Here is an 18328-nt window from a genome sequence, read left to right as displayed (position 1 = left end):
GTGAGAGAGGGAGAGTCCCAGGACCCTCAGGCTGGGTCTGGGTGGGCACAGCTTGCCGGTGGGATTTAAGCCCCAGGTCCTGTGGGCCGAGCCTCACACGCAGCAGCCGAGGAGCGGTGAGGATGCAGGAGCCAGACCCTCCCGCAGGTGCGCCTGGGCCTACCTGAGCGGCCTGGGCCGGGGTCGGCGGGGGGTTGTCGGCTGGCCGCTGTGGCTGAGGCTGGGGAGTCCTCCTGTCCGGGTGGGGGGGTCCCACCCTGTGCTGTGGGGACTTCTGTGGAGCTGGGGCGTGGACTTAAATTCTTGGGGTGGGCTGAGCAGAGGGCCTGGTGGGCACTGGCCCCCTGCAAGTGTGAGGGAGGCTTTGGCCGTTGGTGGGAGGGGCTGGGGGGCCTGGCGAGGTGGGAGCCCACGTGAGGCAGCAAGCTGGCTGAGCCTGGGGCGCCCACCGTACCGGCCTTCCATGGCTGTGGGCCCTGGAATCACAAGACCGGAACTGTTTATTAGGCCCATTTCAAGGACGCGGACACTGAGGCCCAGATGCGCCCAGGGACTCGGGCTGGAAGGGGGAGAGCCAGGGCCTGACCCCGGGGCATCTGGGCCACAGGCTGCCTCGAATCCACAGCTGGGCCTCGTACCGCAGGCCTGAGCCTCCCACCTGCTCACAAGGGCCTGGCTTGTCTGACCCTGTTTCTCCTGCGACCAGGCCCCCCAGCACCCCAAAGGCTCCCAAGGCTCCGGAAGAAGCGCACAGTGTACCTCAAGGAGCAGCTGCAGGAGCTGAGGAAATATTTCACGATGAACCGTTACCCGAGCTACGAGGAACGCCTCACCCTGGCGGCCAGGCTCGACCTGGAGGAACATCAAGTGCAGGTATGACCCCCCCGTCCCCCTTGTCCCCAGTCTTCACAAGATCCACGAAGAAGGTGGCACTTCCTGGGGGCTGAGCCCTCCCCCGCTACTGCTGAGTAGACTGAGGCCAGAGGGTCCCACAAAGTTAGCAAGGGGCCCCCTGTGTAGACCCAGGGCTGGACCCCAAGTTCACCTCAACCCCTGTGCTGTCCAAACCAGCCAACATGATCCTGCCCAGACTGAAGCCCTAATGGATCTCCAGGCACCAGCACTCAGGGTCTCTGTGAAGCCCAGCCCCTGGGCTCCAGGGTGCCCACGCCCTGCCCCTCCTGCCCTCTGCACCCTCCCCTGCAGCCTCCTGCACCCCGCACCCCAGGGACCTCAAATTGGACCTAGGGCCATAGGGAGCGGTATGAGGCCAGCTTTTTTTTTTAATTTAAATTCAATTAATTAACATATACTGTATTATTAGTTTCAGAGGTAGAGTTCAGTGATTCATCAGTCTTAGATAACACCCAGTGCTCATTGTATCACGTGCTCTCCTTAATGCCCATCACCCAGTTGCCCCATCCCCCCCCCAACTCCCCTCCAGCAACCCTCAGTTTGTTTCCTATAGTTAAGAGTCTCTTATGGATTGTCTCTCTCTCTGATTTCATCTTGTTTTATTTTTTCCTCCCTTCCCCTATGCTCCTCTGTTTTGTTTCTTAAATTTCACATATCATTGAGATCATATGATAATTGTCTTTCTCTGACTGACTTATTTCGCTTAGCATAATACCTTCTAGTTCCATCCACTTCATTGCAAATGGCAAGATTTCCTTTTTTGATGGTTGCATAATATTCCATTGTGTATATATATATATATATATATATATGTGTGTGTGTGTGTGTATATATATGTGTGTGTATATATATATGTGTATATATATATATGCGTATATATATATATCACATCTTCTGTACCCATTCATCTGTCGATGGACATCTGGGCTCTTTCCATAGTTTGGCTATTGCGGACATGCTGCTATAAACATTGGGGTGCAGGTGCCCCTTCGGGTCACTACATTTGTATCTTTGGGGCAAATAACCAGTGGTGCAATTGCTGGGTCGTAGGGTAGCTCTATTTTCAACTTGTTGAGGAACCTCCACACTGATTTCCAGAGTGGCTGCACCAGCTTGCATTCCCACCAACAGTGTAGGAGGGCTCCCCTTTCTCCACATCCTCCCAACATCTGTTTTCTGACTTGTTAATTTGAGCCATTCTGACTGGTGTGAGGGGATATCTCATTGTGGTTTTGATTTGCATTTCCCTGGTGAGACAGGCTTTTTTTCTCCCGAGCAGCCCCACCCCTGGGATGAGGCAAGCCCTTTCACACCTCCTCCTTGTCCCCTCTGTCCCTCCCTCCAGGTATGGTTCAAGAACCATCGGGCCAAGCATGCGAGGCTGCAGGGACTGCCCAAAGGGCGAGGTCGGGGAGCCCATGCTGCACCCCAGGGCCCTGGAGCCCCCGCCCCTGATTCTATCCCTGCCCCTGCCCCCACCCTGGTCCCTTTTCCCTTCCGTGCTCCTTTCCCTGTCCTTGCCTCTGTTCCTGCCCCGGATCCTGCCTCGGCCCCAGTCCCTGGGAGACCCACGTTCCCAGGGAGCCTCGGCATCTGCAGGCCCGCTCGGCTCAGCCTTGCGCGGGTCTCCCCGGCAGCAGATCCCAGCGTCTACAGCCTCCGCCGGGCCTGGTGGGACCCAGAGCAGGGCTCCCAGGGCCACGTCCCCACTGCCCAGGCCCCTGCCTCAGCCCCAGCCTGGCCTCAGAACTCCTTCGCCTCGGACTTCTCGCCAGACCCCATACTGGCCCCCAATTTCACAGGGCTCCACTTGCCCCAAGACCCTTTGGAGGAGCCCTCTTTCCCCTTGATGTCCAGATCCCAAGAGGGAGATGACTCTGCAGATGACAGTGACTCAGAACTCAGGAGGTTACTGGATTTATAGGGGAATCTGTCCCCACGGAGTCCTGCAGTTCCCACGGGGTCAGAGGGGATGAGAGTTTGATCGGCCTGCAGTTGGCCGCCCGTGGGTGAGGACAGGGGTCGCGGTCAGGTGCTCTGTGGCGGGAACACGCCCCTCTTCACCCCACCTGCGGAGGTGGCATCTCGTGTTCACTGTGAGCCCACCCACTCATTGTGGGGCCCCCACAGCATTATTTAGGGTACACATGGGCATTTGTGTGGGATCCCAGGGGTCACGCGGAACCTCCGCTCGCAGCTTCTGTTTGCTTCTCAATGCTCCAGGAGCTTTCTACCGGCCTTGACCGGCCTGGTTCGCCCAGCCCTCCTCTGAGGGTCGGCGCCCTTGGAAACATTTAGGATGTGGGACCTTTTAATGCTTGCCAGGCGGCTGGCTTGAGGCATCACTGTGGTGATCATCCATTTACTGATGATCTAGAAGTTACGCCCTCTCACATGTTAGTTGGACATTAGGAGTAGTCACAGTGTTTTCTGGTTTTTTAGCCCATTTTTCTTTTTTTTTTTTTTAAGTAAGCTTTACTCCCAGTGTAGGAGTGGGGCTTGAACTCAGGACCCTGAGGTCAAGAGTCACACGCTCTATATCCACGGAGCCAGCCAGGTGCCCCATTTTTATCTTTAACCCATTTATCCTTACATCCCTTTTGATTGCAAATATTTTTCCTATTTGTATTTTTTTCATAAATAAAATTTTGTGATTTGAATGTTGTCTAGTTCAGTGCTTCTCATTATCTGTCCTTACGGACCAGTGTCTTTTTTCCTTACCGTCAGTGACACAGTGAGATGCTGTAAAGCAAAATAAAATTATTAACAAAAAGGAAAAATAACGTAAAACAAAATAAGCCCCATTTTCAAATTGACATAAAAGTTTATAAAAGCTGACATCCCATGGGTCTACACGCCTTGTCATACTGTCGAAACGGTTTACAGAAGGCATCGGTTTGAGATCCCCGGGGTACTGCTTTGACTATAGCTAAGGTTTAATTTGGTTTGGCTTCCTTTTTCTGCTCTAAGTTCATGCTTTTTGCTTTTGCTTTCTTGTTTAAGAAATCTTTCCAGCGGGGCGGGGGGGCAGGGGTGTCTTTCATTAGCACTTGGTCATAAAGATAGTCTGTTTCGTCCTCTAAAATCTTTATAGTTTTATCTCATGTTTAGGAGGTCTTAAATACATCTAGAATTGGTTCTGTATGGTGTGAGGTAGGGACTCAGGGATTTTTCTTCTTTTTCAGAGATTTTCAGTGGTCAGTTGATGAAGAGCCTGGTAATTTGTCATAAATCAAGGGTCCTTTCACGTATGGGTCAGGATCTACAAAGTCTATATTTGGGGTCCATGGTCTCTATCCTTCTACCAATTCCATGCTCCCTCTTGGCTCCAGCTTCTCTGCTGCCCCCCTGTGGCCGTTCTGGCCCCTGGGTCTCCCCACAGCTGTTTCTCTGACCCTGTCCTGTTCCTATTTAGCAAATGCTCCAATCCTCTTAGACCAGGCCAGCCTCAGCAAAATATAAGGAGAATTAGCAGGGATTTAGAGGGACACATGACAGACTGGGGTGGGGAGTGCGCAATTAACCCCTCCTGCTTATGAGAGAGCCCCCGGTAGAAATGTACACAGAAAAACACCCTAAGACCCCACAAGGAGACAGAGGGGCAGAGAAACGGGAAGAGAGGGTAGAGATGGGGGGAGGGGGACAGAAAGAAGGGGAAACTGAGGCACTGGAGTTTCTTGCTCTCAAAACCAGAACATGCAGCCCCCCTCCCCCAGCATGTCACTTCCCATGTGACAGCAGCTGTCCTATATGCTCTAATATCCTTACAAAAAGGTCCTTTAAGGCAGGCAGCTTAATCCCTCGCCTCCAAGAGGTCACACCAAACATCAGAGCATTCGAGTGCCTTTCCAAGAAAACAGCAAGTGCCCGAGCTGCATGGGCAAGCACCAGGCCGCCCAGCTGGAGAGCATGGCCCTTAACCTTCTGTGCCAACAAATTGTGCCAAGCCCATCTGCTTCTTGGACTCTTCTGAATAGGACACGTGGACAGCTGGACGTCCATGGGACTCTGGATAACAACCACACCCTCTCCCTGTGCACGGGTGTGAGTCATATGGAGTGTGCCATTTATATGCTCAGCACAGAGCCTGATTTATAGGAAGCACTGAGCAAGTGGGTGGTCTTACCCTTCTGCCACCAGACAAGCCCCCACCCCCCACATCTCCTCCCTCTTCTCCCACCTCTCTGCCCTGCCCGCACCCATGTTTCCCATTTCCTCTCCTTCTCTGGTCTCTCCCTCCCCCGCCCCGCCCATCCCCCAGTCCTTGGGCTTCTCCCCAGCAGGTTTCCTTGGCCTTGACCCGACTTACCACCTGCCCCCACCCTCTTAGGCCAGGTCAGCGTCTGCAGAATCCAAGAATGTTCATAGCAGCTCTATTCATGGCAGACAAAAATGGAGACAGCTCGAGTGGATGGACCAACAAAATTATGGTATATCCATACAGCAGCTGCCACTTAGCAATGGAAAGGAACAAACTATGGATACACACAGCAATATGGGAGAATCTCAAAATCCTTATACTGAGTGGGGAAAAAAGCCAGGCACAAGAGATGATATACTGTGTGATTTCATTTCTATGAAATTCTATAGGAGGCAAAAACACATCTATTTTTATTTATTTATTTATTTGAGAGAGAGAGAATGAGAGACAGAGAGCATGAGAGGGAGGAAGGCCAGAGGGAGAAGCAGACTCCCTGCTGAGCAGGGAGCCCGATGAGGGACTCGATCCCGGGACTCCAGGATCATGACCTGAGCCGAAGGCAGTCGCTTAACCAACTGAGCCACCCAGGCGCCCCACATCTATTTTTAACAGAAAGCAAATCGGTGGTCTCCAAGGTTGGAAGCATGGAGAGAAAAGGACTACAAATATGCCCCAAGGAGCTTTGGGGGGTAATGGGTGCTGATATCGGATCAATTACAATGAACACTTCAGACCTGTATACTTTATTTAATGCAAATTAAATAACAATTTTAAAAGTTTAAGGAAAGATTTTTTAGAAGTGTGTAAGCTTTTAATGTAAGGGTTTCTTGGTGAGAAGCGGGGATTTGAGAAGGATTAAGTGAGTCAAATCATATAATTTTTTTTTAAGGGAGGGGGCAGAGGGAGAGAGAGAATCCCAAGCAGGCTCCACACAGAGCACGGAGCCTACTGCAGGGCTCTATCTCAGATAGAGATAGATCTCCTAACCCTGAGTTCATGACCCGAGCCAAATCCAGAGTTAGACATTTAACCGACTGAGCCACCCAGACCCCCCAAATCATATAAATCTTAGCCAAGCCTGAGCTTCTAAGTGCTCAACAAATAGCATCCACCAAGACGATGGTTAATGATAGCATCACATAAAGAACTTTCTCATTGTCTTTTTCTGCTTCTGTCTCTCTCCAACCCTCCACCTGTTGCATCCCTTCCCTGCCTTCTTGTCTGGGTCCCCAGTCTCCATCTGTCACTCAACTCCTCCCAGGTTCCCATCTTCTTCATCTGTTCCTGACCCCCTTCCTCCTTTCCCCTCCTGCATTTTGGACTCTCATCTCTCAGTCTCTGTATCTCTTTCACCCTGAGTCTCTGTAGCATAGAGTAACTCAGGGCTGGACCAGACCCCGGCAGCACCAGGTATCTGCTGTGTAACTTGGGGCAGGCAACTACACCTCTCTGAGCCTCGGCAGTCTCAGCTGGACATGCAACAGGCTGCATGTAGTGACTTCCTTCGCAAGAGCACAACTGGATAGACCCTACCACAGCCAGATGATTGTGTAGCCTTGATCTGATGTGAACTCCGCGGTCTTCCTCTCCAGACCTATAACCCCAATCTAGTCATGAGGAAAACTTCAGACAAATTCCATAGAGGGGTGTTCTCCAAAATATCTGACCCATACTCCTCAACACCATCCAGGTCCTCAAAACAAGGAAAGTCTGAGAAACTACCCAAGCTGAATGGAGCCTAAGGTGACGCAGAATGTGGTGTCCAGGACAGGATCCTGGAACAGAAAAAGGACATTCGGGAGAAACTAAGGAAAACTGAATAAACTAAGGGCTTTAGTTAATAAGAGTGTATCAATATTGGTTTACTCATTGTAATAAATGCACCTGCTCAGGTAAGATGTGAATGGAGCGCTGGATATGTATCTTCTTAATTTTTCTGTAAATCTGAAATCACCCCCCCCAACCCTCCTTCCCAGACCTTCCCCCTCCCTCTGTTTCTCCTCTCTGGTGGGAGCGCCCCTCGCCCCCTCTGCTGGGCGCTGCCTCCCCCCTGCTCCCGCTTCCCTCTGCTGCTCCCCTGTGGCTGTCGCCGCAAGAGGTTCTCTGACCCTGCCCTGGTCCCATTTATTTAGCAAATGCTCCAATCCTCTTAGGTCAGCCCGGCCTCAGCAGAGCAGAGAGAGAATTAGATCAGGTGGAGGGGAGGGAAGGGGGGAGACATGTGACAGGCTGTTGGGGGAGGGCAGACATATAACAGAGTGGACAGGCCCGGGGGCTTCCAGGATGCAACAAAAGCTCCTTCCGCTTATCCAACAGACGCTGGTAGGGACAGACACAGAAGGGCATCAGGGAGACAGGTGCAGAGGGCGGGGAGACCCAGCACAGAAGCATCGGGGTGGGCAGTGTCGGGCATCTTGACCCGCTGAGTGCCTGCAGATTTCGTTACCTCTCATCTAGATATCTAGGGGGTCTCTAAATAGCATCTCCCTCTGAGGGCACCCTGAGGGTTTTTTTGGCGACGAGGCTGACCCCAGGTCTGAGGTGGGAAAAACCAAGACAAGCCTGGAACATCTTGTCCCCCACAAAGATACGAAGCTCTCAGAGATTACTGAGCTTTTATGTCCAAGGACCCAGGGACCACCTCCAAGAAGCTTCAATTTAAGCTTCAAAAGAAATACATCTGCAACAGGTTGAAATACATCAGAAACATAAACACTGATGGGTTCACAATGGTCCTCAAAAAAGAAAGAAAGAAAAAAAAACTGGAGAAAGTTGTTGAGACTCCAGTGTAATATTCCAAACACTGCTACATTAGGAAGAATCGTGTATTCCTCCTGCCTTTCTTGTGGAAACTGTAATTTGGTGTAAACAAATAGCTAAAGAAGGAACCTTAGAATTAAGTAATCTTGGGGGCGCCTGGGTGGCTCAGTCAGTTAAACATCTGCCTTTGGCTCAGGTCACGATCCCAGGGTCCTGGGATGGAGACCCGCATCAGGCTTCCTGCTCAGTGGGAAAACTGCTTCTCCCTCTGCCTGCGGCTCCCCCCACATGTGCTCTCTCTCTGTCAAATAAAAAAATCTTAAAAAAGAAAAAGAAAAGAGCTATTATGCCATGAAAAGACATGGGGGTAAGTTAAATGCATATTCCTAATTGAAACAAGCCAATCTGAAAAGGCTACATACTGTATAATTCCAACTACATGATATTCTGGAAAAGACAAAACTAGGGACACAGTATAGCGATCAGAGGTTTCCAGGAATTAAGGGGGAGGGATGAACAGATGGAGCACAGAGGATTTTGAGGGCAGTGAGCGTGTTGCAATGGGGAATACATGTAGATTATTATAGGGTACTGTGATGGTGAATACATGTCATTATATATTTGTCAAAACCCATAGAATGTACAACACCAAGAATGAACCCTAATGTAAATTATGGACTCGAGGTGATAACGTGTCAATAGAATTTCACTGATTGCAACAGAAGTACCACTATCGTGGGGGGGGGTTGTCGATTTGGGGGAGGCCATGCGTATGTGAGGGTAGGTGGTATACAGGAACTCTCTGGATTTTCTGCTCAACTTTGCTGTGAACCTAAAACTGCTCTGAAAAAATAAGGTCTTCTTTTTTAAATATTTTATTTATTTGACAGAGAGAGAGCACAAGCAGGGGGAGCAGGAAAAGGAGAAGCAGGCCCCCTGCTGAGCAGGGAGCCTGATGCAGGGCTCAATCCCAGGACCCTGAGATCATGACCTGAGCTGAAGGCAGATGCTCAACTGAATGAGCCACCCAGGGACCCCCGGATAGGCACATCTATAAAGTAGATTAGTGGGTACCATCAGATGGAGGGAGGGAGGAATGAGAGGTGGGTGCTTAATGGGTTCAGAGTTTCTTTTTGGAATGAGGAAGTGTTCTGGAACTGGAAAGTAGTGATATTTGCACATGATTGGAAATGTACTAAATGTCACCGAATCAATCGTGTACCTTAAGATAGTTAAAATGGTAAATTTTAGGTTATGTGTATTTTACTTCGATTCAAAAAACTGCAGGGTGACAGGTACAAAAAGAAAGTGTGCTGGCGGGGTGTCTTCCTCTTCCTTCCTGTTTTGGACACAGATGTGATGCCTGGAGTTGCAATGGCCATCTTGCCACCATGAGGCAAAGAAGCAAGCAGATAAAAACCCAGCAAACTAAAGAGAAGAGAATAAAAAGAACAATTCTGAAACCTTGATCACATTGTTGAGCTGACCACCAACCTCAAGACTTCTTAACAATACATGTCCTTGAATTTCTTTTAAATAGGCTCCACCCGCAATGTGGGGCTTGAACTCACGCCCCTGAGATCAAGAGTCCCACGCTCTATGGGCTGAGCCAGCCAGGTGCCCCAATAAATGTCCTTGAAGTTAAAAAAAAAAAAAACACAACTTTTTTTAAGGTGAGAGGAACAGCCTGTCATGAGGCACTGCGACATGGAGCCACTGCGAGGTAGGGCTGAGGGGAGAGGGGGGTTCAGTCTTTCCCCCAGAGGAAACCTCTGGGCAAAACCTCGAGGGCAAAACCTCTCATTTTGCACTTGATCCTGGTGACGCCCAGCCTCCACCTGGCGTTGCTTTGATACCTCACCCCCATTTCCCTTGCTTCCTCCCTCCATTAAATCATCACCCTGATAGGTGAGGACATTTGTCTGAGGTCCCACAGCCAGCAAGTACTGAAGCTGGGACTGGTTATAGACTAAATGGAAGGGGCCCAGAGAGAGCACTTGAAGAGAGAGAAGATATACTTTTCCCTTCTGTGTATTTATTTGAAAAGGGTCATGTCACCACGCCAAACATGGTGATTCACTCGACTACACGAAATCTCAACGACCAGAAGGGGATGCTCTGGTTACCCGGAGGGATGCGGGGGTGCTGTTCTCAAAATGGCCACACGGTGTCGCTGTTGGACAAGAATTCACTGTGTCTCCCGGTTGCGGAAAGGAGGGACCTTCCCGGCTGCATTCTTTTTGTTCTTGAAGGTGTGAACTGTCCCAGTTAAGCAAAAATAGGATCGTGGCACTTTCTCTTCCAGGCACAAGGTAAAATTAAAATAAAAGGACCAGGGTAGGTATTTCTAGCGCTCACCAATTGTTCCAGATCACCTCCCCTTCCTGAATACAGGAAGACTGCAGTCCCCTGCCCAGTTCTGCCGGTGGGCGGGGCCGTGTGCCCGTTCTGGCCAATGGGCTGCGAGGAGAGCGGGTGAGCGTCACTTCCTTGCTGACGCCTTTAAGAGACGGTGCGTGGGTCTCTCCGCTCTTCCCCAGCCAGGTGTTCTGAGGATGCTGTGGGTCCAGACGCAGCAACAGGAGTCTCCAGAAGTTTAGCTCTGCAGCTGCTCAATAAGGGAACTGGGGGCGCCTGCGTGGCTCAGTCCGTTAAGCATCTGCCTTCAGCTCAGGTCATGATCTCAGGGTCCTGGGATCGAGCCCCCCTTGGGCTCTCTGCTCGGTGGGGAGTCAGCTTCTCCTTCTCACTCTCCCTCTGGGCTCTCTCTCTCAAATAAATAAATAAAATCTTTTTAAAAAAATAAGGTAACCATTGGCACATGCCATGCGTATTTGATTGTAAATTTATTTTTTTTTATTTTTTTTTAAGATTTTATTTATTTATTTTGAGAGAGAGAATGAGAGACGGAGAGCATGAGAGAGGGTCAGAGGGAGAAGCAGACTCCCCGCCGAGCAGGGAGCCCGATGCGGGACTCGATCCTGGGACTCCAGGATCATGACCTGAGCCGAAGGCAGTCGCTTAACCAACTGAGCCACCCAGGCGCCCTATTTTTTATTTTTTAAAAAGATTTATTTGAGAGAGAGAGAGCGTGTGCACAAGGGGGAGGGGCAGAGGAAGAAGGAGAGAGAGAATCTTAAGCAGGCTCCACGCCCAGCGTGGAGCCAGATGCAGGGCTCAGTCCCATGACCCCAAGACCACCACCCCAGCCAAGACCAAGAGTGGGATGCTCAACCGACTTCACCACCCAGGCGCCCCTGAATGTAAATTTAAATAAAGTAAAATAACACATTCAGCAGCTCCTCAGTGACACTCACCACATTCCAAGTGCTCAACAGCACCGTGGAGCCGGCAGCCATATTGTTGCACAGAAAAAGTCCATCCTCAAAGAAAATTCTGCTGGACAGTGCCTCTCTAGACCACTGAACGCACGCACAGAGGACAGTTGCCCTGGAGAGGACTTTGCATGTGTTGTGTTCATCCATTGAGATTTGGGTTTGGTTTTGTTTACTTGTTTCCACTGAAGCATAACCTAGCCTAGCCTCACACGTAGGATGTCTTGCGTAAAGGGCTTGAGAGTTTTGTGTCATTTAAATTGTCAATTGGCGGGGCTCCTGGGTGGCTCAGTCGTTAAGCGTCTGCCTTCAGCTCAGGTCACGATCCCAGGGTCCTGGGATCGAGTCCCACATCGGGCTCCCTGCTCTGTAGGAAGCCTGCTTCTCCCTCTCCCACTCCCCCTGCTTGTGTTCCTGCTCTCGCTATCTCTCTCGCTGTCAAATAAATAAATAAAAATCTTAAAAAAAAAAAAATTGTCAATTGGCAGCACAACCAACGCTAAGCCAAATGGAGAAGTGAGAGCTGCAGGTGGTGTCGCTAGGCAGACCCCAATATGAACTGAGCGGGCAGACGGGGTCAAGGTCAGGCTCCGACAAGTCTTAGTTGCCCACTTTCTGTGATCTGTCTCTACCTGGCTTAGAACGCAGCCACCAAAGAATAGTTTGACTAAGAAAAGCGTCAGAATCCTTAGAAATGAAGACATGCTCGGTGGTGGGGAGCACTGTTTCTCACTGCTATTGTTGATGGTTGTCTTGGGACTTTTCCCGGAAATCACAGCATATAGATCAGCGGAACACAGGCACAACCTCGTGAGCCATCGGCATTGACTTCAGGCAGGAACCACATCATCTCTGTCCTCCTGGAACGAGCGGCTCAGGTTTGAGAGTTCTTCAGCTTAGAACTGTATCTGAGTTGAGGCAAGTGGCCTCCATAATTCCAAAAGCATTAAGAGCTCCCCAGTGCTGAGGAATCTAACGGTCTTTGTGTGACCCACCACCGTAGAGGTTAGAAAATATCATTGCCGGGCGCCTGGGTGGCTCAGTTGGTTAAGCGACTGCCTTCGGCTCAGGTCATGATCCTGGAGTCCCTGGATGAGTCCCGCATCAGGCTCCCTGCTCGGCAGGGAGCCTGCTTCTCCCTCTGACCCTCCCCCCTCTCATGTACTCGCTCTCTCTCATTCTCTCTCTCTCAAATAAATAAAATCTTTAAAAAAAAAAAGAAAATATCATTGCCATGGACCCAGCAATTTCGCTTCTAGGCGTACACCCAAAGGAACCGAAAACAGGTGTTCAGACAAACCCTTGTGAACTCATGGTCACAGTGGCATGATTCACAGGAGCCAGAAAGTAGAAACAACCTAAATGTCCATCAGCTGAGGAACTGATAGACAAAAGGTGGCGGATCCATACAGTGGCATATTCTTCAGCCACAAGAAAAAAAAAAAAAGGGAATAAATGCTGATCCATGCTACTACGGGGATGAACCTTGAAAACATTACACTAAAGTGAAAGCAGCCAAGACACAAAAGGCCACGCATTGTATGATCCCCTTTTATATGAAATCTTCAGAATAGGCACATCCCGCAGAAACAGAAAGCAAATTACTGGTTGCTCGGGGCGGGGAGTGGAGGGGTTTCCCTCTGTGGTGGTGAAAATGTTCTCAAATTGTTGTGCTGCGTGCTTGTTATCTGTGAATAGAGTAAAGCCGTCAAATTATACACTTTAAAGGGCTGTTGGGGGCGCCTGGGTGGCTCAGTCAGCTAAGCGTCTGCCTTCGGCTCAGGTCACGATCCCAGGGTCCTGGGATCGAGCCCCGCATCGGCCTGCTTCTCCCTCTCCCTCTCCATTGTTCTCCCTGCTTGTGCTCTGTCAAATAAAATCTTTAAAAAAAAAAAAAAAGCAAGAAAAGAAAGAAGAAGAAAGAAAGAAAAAGAAAAGAAGAGAAAGGAAAGGAAGAAAGAGAAAGGAAGAAAGAAAAGAAAGAAGGAAGAAAGGAAAGGGAAGGAAGGAAGGAAGGAAGGAAGAAAAAGAAGGAAAAAAAAGGAAAGAAGAAAAAGAAAGAAAGAAAAGAAAGAAAGAAAGAAAGAAAAAGAAAAGAATGAAAAAGAAAGAAAGAAATGGCCCTCCATGAAAGGTGTCCCGAGATACCAAGTCGGTGGTCTGTTTGAAGTGAGACTGGAGTGGCCAGCCTCCCTGCGGGTCTTACAAATGGTCCAGCCCCATGAAAAATTCCTAAGTGGGCTTGTGAGACTTCTGATCACTTCCCCCCACCGACAGTCCCAACGCTGTGGTCCGAGGGGCGCCCGAGTCTCTATCCTCCGCCTGAGAGGCCGTAACAGCCAACCCAGCCCCGTGCCGTCATGTGAAGGCTGGCCACGGGGTCCTCAGCGAGCTTGTCCGCCGCCGCCATTTGCCGATCTTGCTCTACCAGGGGCTAATCCAACTCAACCAATTCCTAATTTCGCTGGCAAGTGCTAGAGCCCACCCAGGATCCCAGTCCCCTAGCCAGTGGGCTCAGCCCTGTGACTTGCTCCAAGAGCCGACAGAATGGAGCATGGAAACGGCTCTCCTATGCTCTCAAGGTGGTGACCAAAGCTGGCTCTGACGTCCCAGGACTCCTCTGCTTTCTGTCCCATTGCTGCTGGACTCACCAGCCCACCCAGATGCAGAGGAAGGGTGCGAGCCCCAGCTCCCATGGGAGCCCTGTCATCGTGGGCTGAACTCAGTACCCCTGCCTCAAGCTCACATGCTGAAGCCCAGATTCCATGGGAAAAACGGACACTCACAGACCCGTTCTGTTAAGCTCTTCCAATGTTTATTGAATAGTGAACTGCTGTCGATACTGCTGAACTCTGCCACTCACTCACCCGGATCCCTCTCTTGGCCACCCTGAGAAGGAAGCCAGGAGCAGGACCACCCCAAATGCCAGAGAGTAGTCAGGGGGCTGGGGGATGTGGGGAGATGGGAAAAGGCGGTGGGGGGAAGAGGAAGGAGCAAGGCAGGCAGGGTGCAGGGCTACACTCCGGGGGGCTGGGGGGCACACACGCGCACACACACAGGCAAGGACCAGGGGCATCAGTCTTTGCCCCCACTCGGCGGCCGCAGGGACATCAGGGAAAGACCAGGCGTCCATGAGACATTTCAGTCCTTCCCGTCATGAAGCGTCTGCCACGAGGGGCTGGGCCAAGGTCACTGGACTGTGCAGAGAAGAGGTGGAGAGGAGTCAGCTTGCAGGGGATGAGACCAGTGGGGACCCCATGACAAAGAGAGACAAGTGATGGGCAAAATGCAGTCCCAGGGAGAAACTGAGGCACAAGGACAACTGGATGCCCAGGAGGGAAAAGTTGTAATCCAACAGGCAAAGTGGGTCAAGACTTAGTTCTCAATAAAGCTGGGGGGCGGGGGGGGGTGGGTTGCTGGACAGCCACTAGCAGAGACGACAGGACACCTGTCACCTGTGCCCCACGGGAACACTTGCTCTCCGGACAAGCCGTCCGCTGAAATGGGTTTCCGTGATGCCGGTGACAGCCCACGCCATCCGCGAGCCCCGGAAAGACCGCGGGGACAATGAGGTATCCTGGTCCTGCCCCATCGCCTCTCCCCTTCGCTGACTTTCACGGCTATCCTGTCGCTATCATCATCTGTAACCACGCGTGTAACTTTGCTGATTTCTGGAAGTCCTTCTAGCGAATCCCTGAACCCGGGGATGGTCTTAGGGACCCCTGGGAATTGCACCCACAAAAGAGGCCAACAAGAGCCCCCACTCCCTCCTTTCCCTTACATAAATCCCATTTTTGCTTATGCGGGATGAAAGCATCCACTGATGGGACCCCTCTCGGAACCCCAGGCAACCTCCTGCTGATGTAAGTAGCCCCCTGTGAGTTACCGAGAGCTTCGAGAAGCAGCTAAGAAGCCACTACTGGTGTTTATGCCAGGGATGTGCTCTATTTCGGGTTTTAAGACTTGCAAGCCCTGCCCCCTTCCTCACAGCCGAGGCACATAACTGAGTCCGCTCAAGCCGCTTTGGAATTATGTAATTCTTGACTTTCTCTGTGTTAATTTGGGGAGTCCTCCATTTCAGACCTGCACGGGAAGCAAGACACCGCTTTGTGCGTATCGCATTAATTCAATCCGCACGTTCAAATTCACAGCGAAGGTGACCTCGCTCTGCCCTAGTAAAGGACTCTAAGAAACAGAACTTGAATTTCAAGCATTTGGAAACCAGTCCGCTGGAGCCAAGCCTCCTGGGGACAGGAACTTGGGTCCACCATATACTGGGATGGAAGAGTCCGTTCCGGAACAACAGGGGAGAAGGGGGAGAGACTGGTGCTCAAGTAGAGAGAATGGGAGAATACGGCCAGGCTCTCAGTGTCAGGAGCCAGAACCTGGTTCTGGAGTGGGCTAGCATCGGGTGCCCAGGTGCCCAGTTCTAGAAGAGGTGGGGTTTGGAGCTCATCTGGAACACACGGGCTTGGAAACGGGAAATCAGGCTCGGGAGGTACTGAAAAGCAGTTCTATGACCCAGAGAATCATATGGACGCCACTACCCATTCTAGATAATATCGGGTCGGAAACGAGTCTTAGGTTCGGAGTACGTTAGGAACTGGCTGTCGACTGCGGTGTGTAGGAGATGGGACCCCTCACCTCTGCCTTCAGGGCACATTAGCCCTGAGCCAAGGCGGCCTTGATGGCGGCCACCAGCTTCAGAAACTTGCTCTCTGTGTCCACGTAGCCATCACCTCTCTGGGGAGGGGAAGAAGAGGGAAGGGGTGAGATCCCAACACCCAGCCAGCCTGAGAACAAGGCGAGACGGACGGACAGACACCATTACCTTCTTGGAGTGAACCAACTTCCCGGCTACCATCACTTCAAAGAAGCCGGTGGCCTGGGGAGTCCCCTCGCCGCACTGGGGAGAGAGATGTTGTTGGAGGGGCCGAGCGGCCCACTTGGGGACACCTGCACCTTCCCGGGAAATGGAGATTATGGGGGTGAAGGGCAGCCCAAACCACCCTGCTGCCGCCTCAGGGTTGAGGGACACACAAGGAGACCCATCTCTGATTCTCTTCCCCATCCCCAAGACTCACGATGTCCAGGCATCCGGGGAACTCATCTTCTAACTTCTTCTTGAGCTGAAGATACTGGGAAGGAGGCGTGGGGGGTCACAACTGTGGTCAACAGGGGCCAGACCAGCTCGCCCTCCTCCCTCATCTTCCAGGGACATCTCGGGGCTGGCCCCTCCACTTACCTTGGACTTGTACCCTCAAGCGCCACTGGTGGGAGAGAGTCCAAGAGAGTGGGTCCCAGGTGAGAGAGAGAGAGAGAGAGATGGTGGGGATCCGGGGAGAGGAGGAAGAGGAGAAGAGGCAGGCGGGTGGGGGGTGGGGGAGACCCAGGGAAACGTAAGGGGGCCCAAAAAGACATGAAGAGGAACGCAGACAATAAAACCAAAGAGGGGACAGAGAGAGGAGAGGACAGACACGCAGAGAATGTTGGAAGGGGCACGGGGACGGGGGACAGGAGGTGGACACCCACACACAAGGAAAACCGATACAGAGCAGGGGAGCCAAGAGACGGAGAGGGGGCGCAGAGCAAGTGGGTGACAAGGAGAGACCATAGGTATGAGACACAGGCGGGAGGGAGGAAACAAAAAACGGGGTTAGGATGAGAACCAAAGAAGCAGCACCCCCACCCACAGCCCCGGGTGGTGGGGTAAGGTGTCCCGAAAACCTTTACTCCCGGATTCCCAGGTCCTCCCAGTCCTGAGGCCGGAATCCAAACGCTTCCCCAACCCCCACGACAGGCTATTTCAGGACAGGCCGCGTGGGGCCTCAAAATGTCACTCCACCCTCCGCTTTGCTTGCGGAGGGTGCGGGGACATTTCTAACGCGCCCGCCCGCAGATCGGAGCCTTTCAGAATCAGCGGCTGCCCCAGGGCATTTCACTCCAGCTTCGGACCTGACCCCACCCTCCCCTATAAGGAAGACGGAGCTAATATTCTCCTCCTGCAAGCACTTTCTGGGAGGTGCAATGCGCTGATCGTGCATTTACTAAGCGCCCACAGGCAGGCCTGTCTTTGCAAGTCCGCACAGTGCTAGGTGCCCGCAGGGGGACGGAGCAGTCAACGAGAGAGAAAATCCCCTGTCCACTCGGGGCTTTTTCACGCTAGCGGGGAAGCTGGCTCAAACATGCACTCCCTGCGTGGTCACTACCGAGATCACGCTCTCACCCTCTGCAGATGGGGAAACCCAGACCCGAAAGGAAGGAGGGCTACTAACGATGGGCACCCACAGTCTTCATTCCTTTCAAACCCACGCTGGAACATTCTCGAACCTTCCCGACTCTCGCCGTCCCCACCCCATGACCGTTCATGGTGCTGGGGGAGGGGAAACCTAAATGCTGACAGAGGCTCCTCTCCCATTTTAAAAGTGACCCCCCCCACCCGCTCCGCAAACGGAGCCCCCGGAGTCGGGTGTCTTAAATGGCCACACACGTGTCTCGGTTCCACCTTCGATAACCTGAGCTGTCCTGAGTGCCACGCACTGCGGAGGTGGATCAACGCCCTTCCTTCCCGCCGGTCCCCTCACGCCCACCCCACCCGCAGGAACCCCTTTTCTCGGGGAGGGATCTCGTGGGTCCAGCCCCCAAGCCCCAGCGCCCAGCACCGTCGGGCCGAGGGGGGGTCGCGGAGGGGGACCCCTGGCCGTCGTGCTTACCAATAAACGACGCGGATGGCGAGGGCCATGGCTGGGGACCGTAGCATGGGCGGGACGCGGACGGCGACCCACCTGGGGCGGGGACGGGCGAACTCCGCGGCTCCGCGCCCGCCGCACAAAGGTGGTTACTCGGCGTTCCACGGCGCGAACCAACGCGGCGGGGGAGCGGGGACGGCGGGGGACGGCGGGCCCCCACGGTGGGGGTCCAGGGACCCTGCGGCCCGCCACCCTGAGCCCCCACGCAGTACCCTCCCTTCCCCCGCTGGGGTCAGGCTGCGTCCCGACAGAAGCCCCGGGGGAAGCCTCTGCGCGTCCCCTCCCGGTCCCCCCTCCGAGCCAGAATGGTATGGCCCCGCGGGGCGGGGTTTGGGACCCGAGGATCGGCGAAGAAAACACAATTGCCA

The 18328-nt window shown here is 52.5% G+C and overlaps 2 protein-coding genes across 3 annotated transcripts in view; both read right to left on the bottom strand.

Annotated features, from left to right (window-relative positions):
• CRX (cone-rod homeobox) overlaps positions 1 to 17918 on the bottom strand; it is a 41062-nt gene extending 23144 nt beyond the window's left edge. Inside the window, exon 1 of the mRNA XM_064581708.1 lies at positions 17438 to 17918. Coding sequence (XP_064437778.1) covers positions 17438 to 17629 — 192 coding nt within the window. The 5' untranslated portion in view covers positions 17630 to 17918. The remainder of the gene's footprint in view (positions 1 to 17437) is intronic.
• Positions 14005 to 18083, bottom strand: SELENOW (selenoprotein W). 2 transcript variants are annotated; one of them, XM_045891850.3, is made up of 6 exons: positions 17925 to 18082; positions 16457 to 16481; positions 16296 to 16349; positions 16043 to 16117; positions 15856 to 15954; positions 14005 to 14408 (listed from the first exon to the last, which is right to left on the bottom strand). In XM_045891850.3, the coding sequence occupies exons 1-5, from the start codon at positions 17969 to 17971 to the stop codon at positions 15874 to 15876; spliced, it is 282 nt and encodes a 93-aa protein (XP_045747806.1). In that variant the 5' UTR covers positions 17972 to 18082; the 3' UTR covers positions 14005 to 14408; positions 15856 to 15873. The 2 variants fall into 2 exon arrangements, with proteins under 2 accessions (XP_045747806.1, XP_064437780.1); XM_064581710.1 differs by having other exon boundaries at positions 14343 to 15294; positions 17925 to 18083.
• Positions 18084 to 18328: the final 245 nt, after the last annotated feature.

The sequence above is a fragment of the Mirounga angustirostris genome, unplaced genomic scaffold, assembly GCF_029215605.1.
Source record: "Mirounga angustirostris isolate CCGP_5_RB_7025 unplaced genomic scaffold, mMirAng1.0.hap1 SCAF_16, whole genome shotgun sequence".
NCBI lineage: Eukaryota > Metazoa > Chordata > Mammalia > Carnivora > Phocidae > Mirounga > Mirounga angustirostris.
The sequence above is the reverse complement of the archived record's forward strand: the minus strand, read 5'-3'. Positions and strand labels throughout refer to the sequence as shown.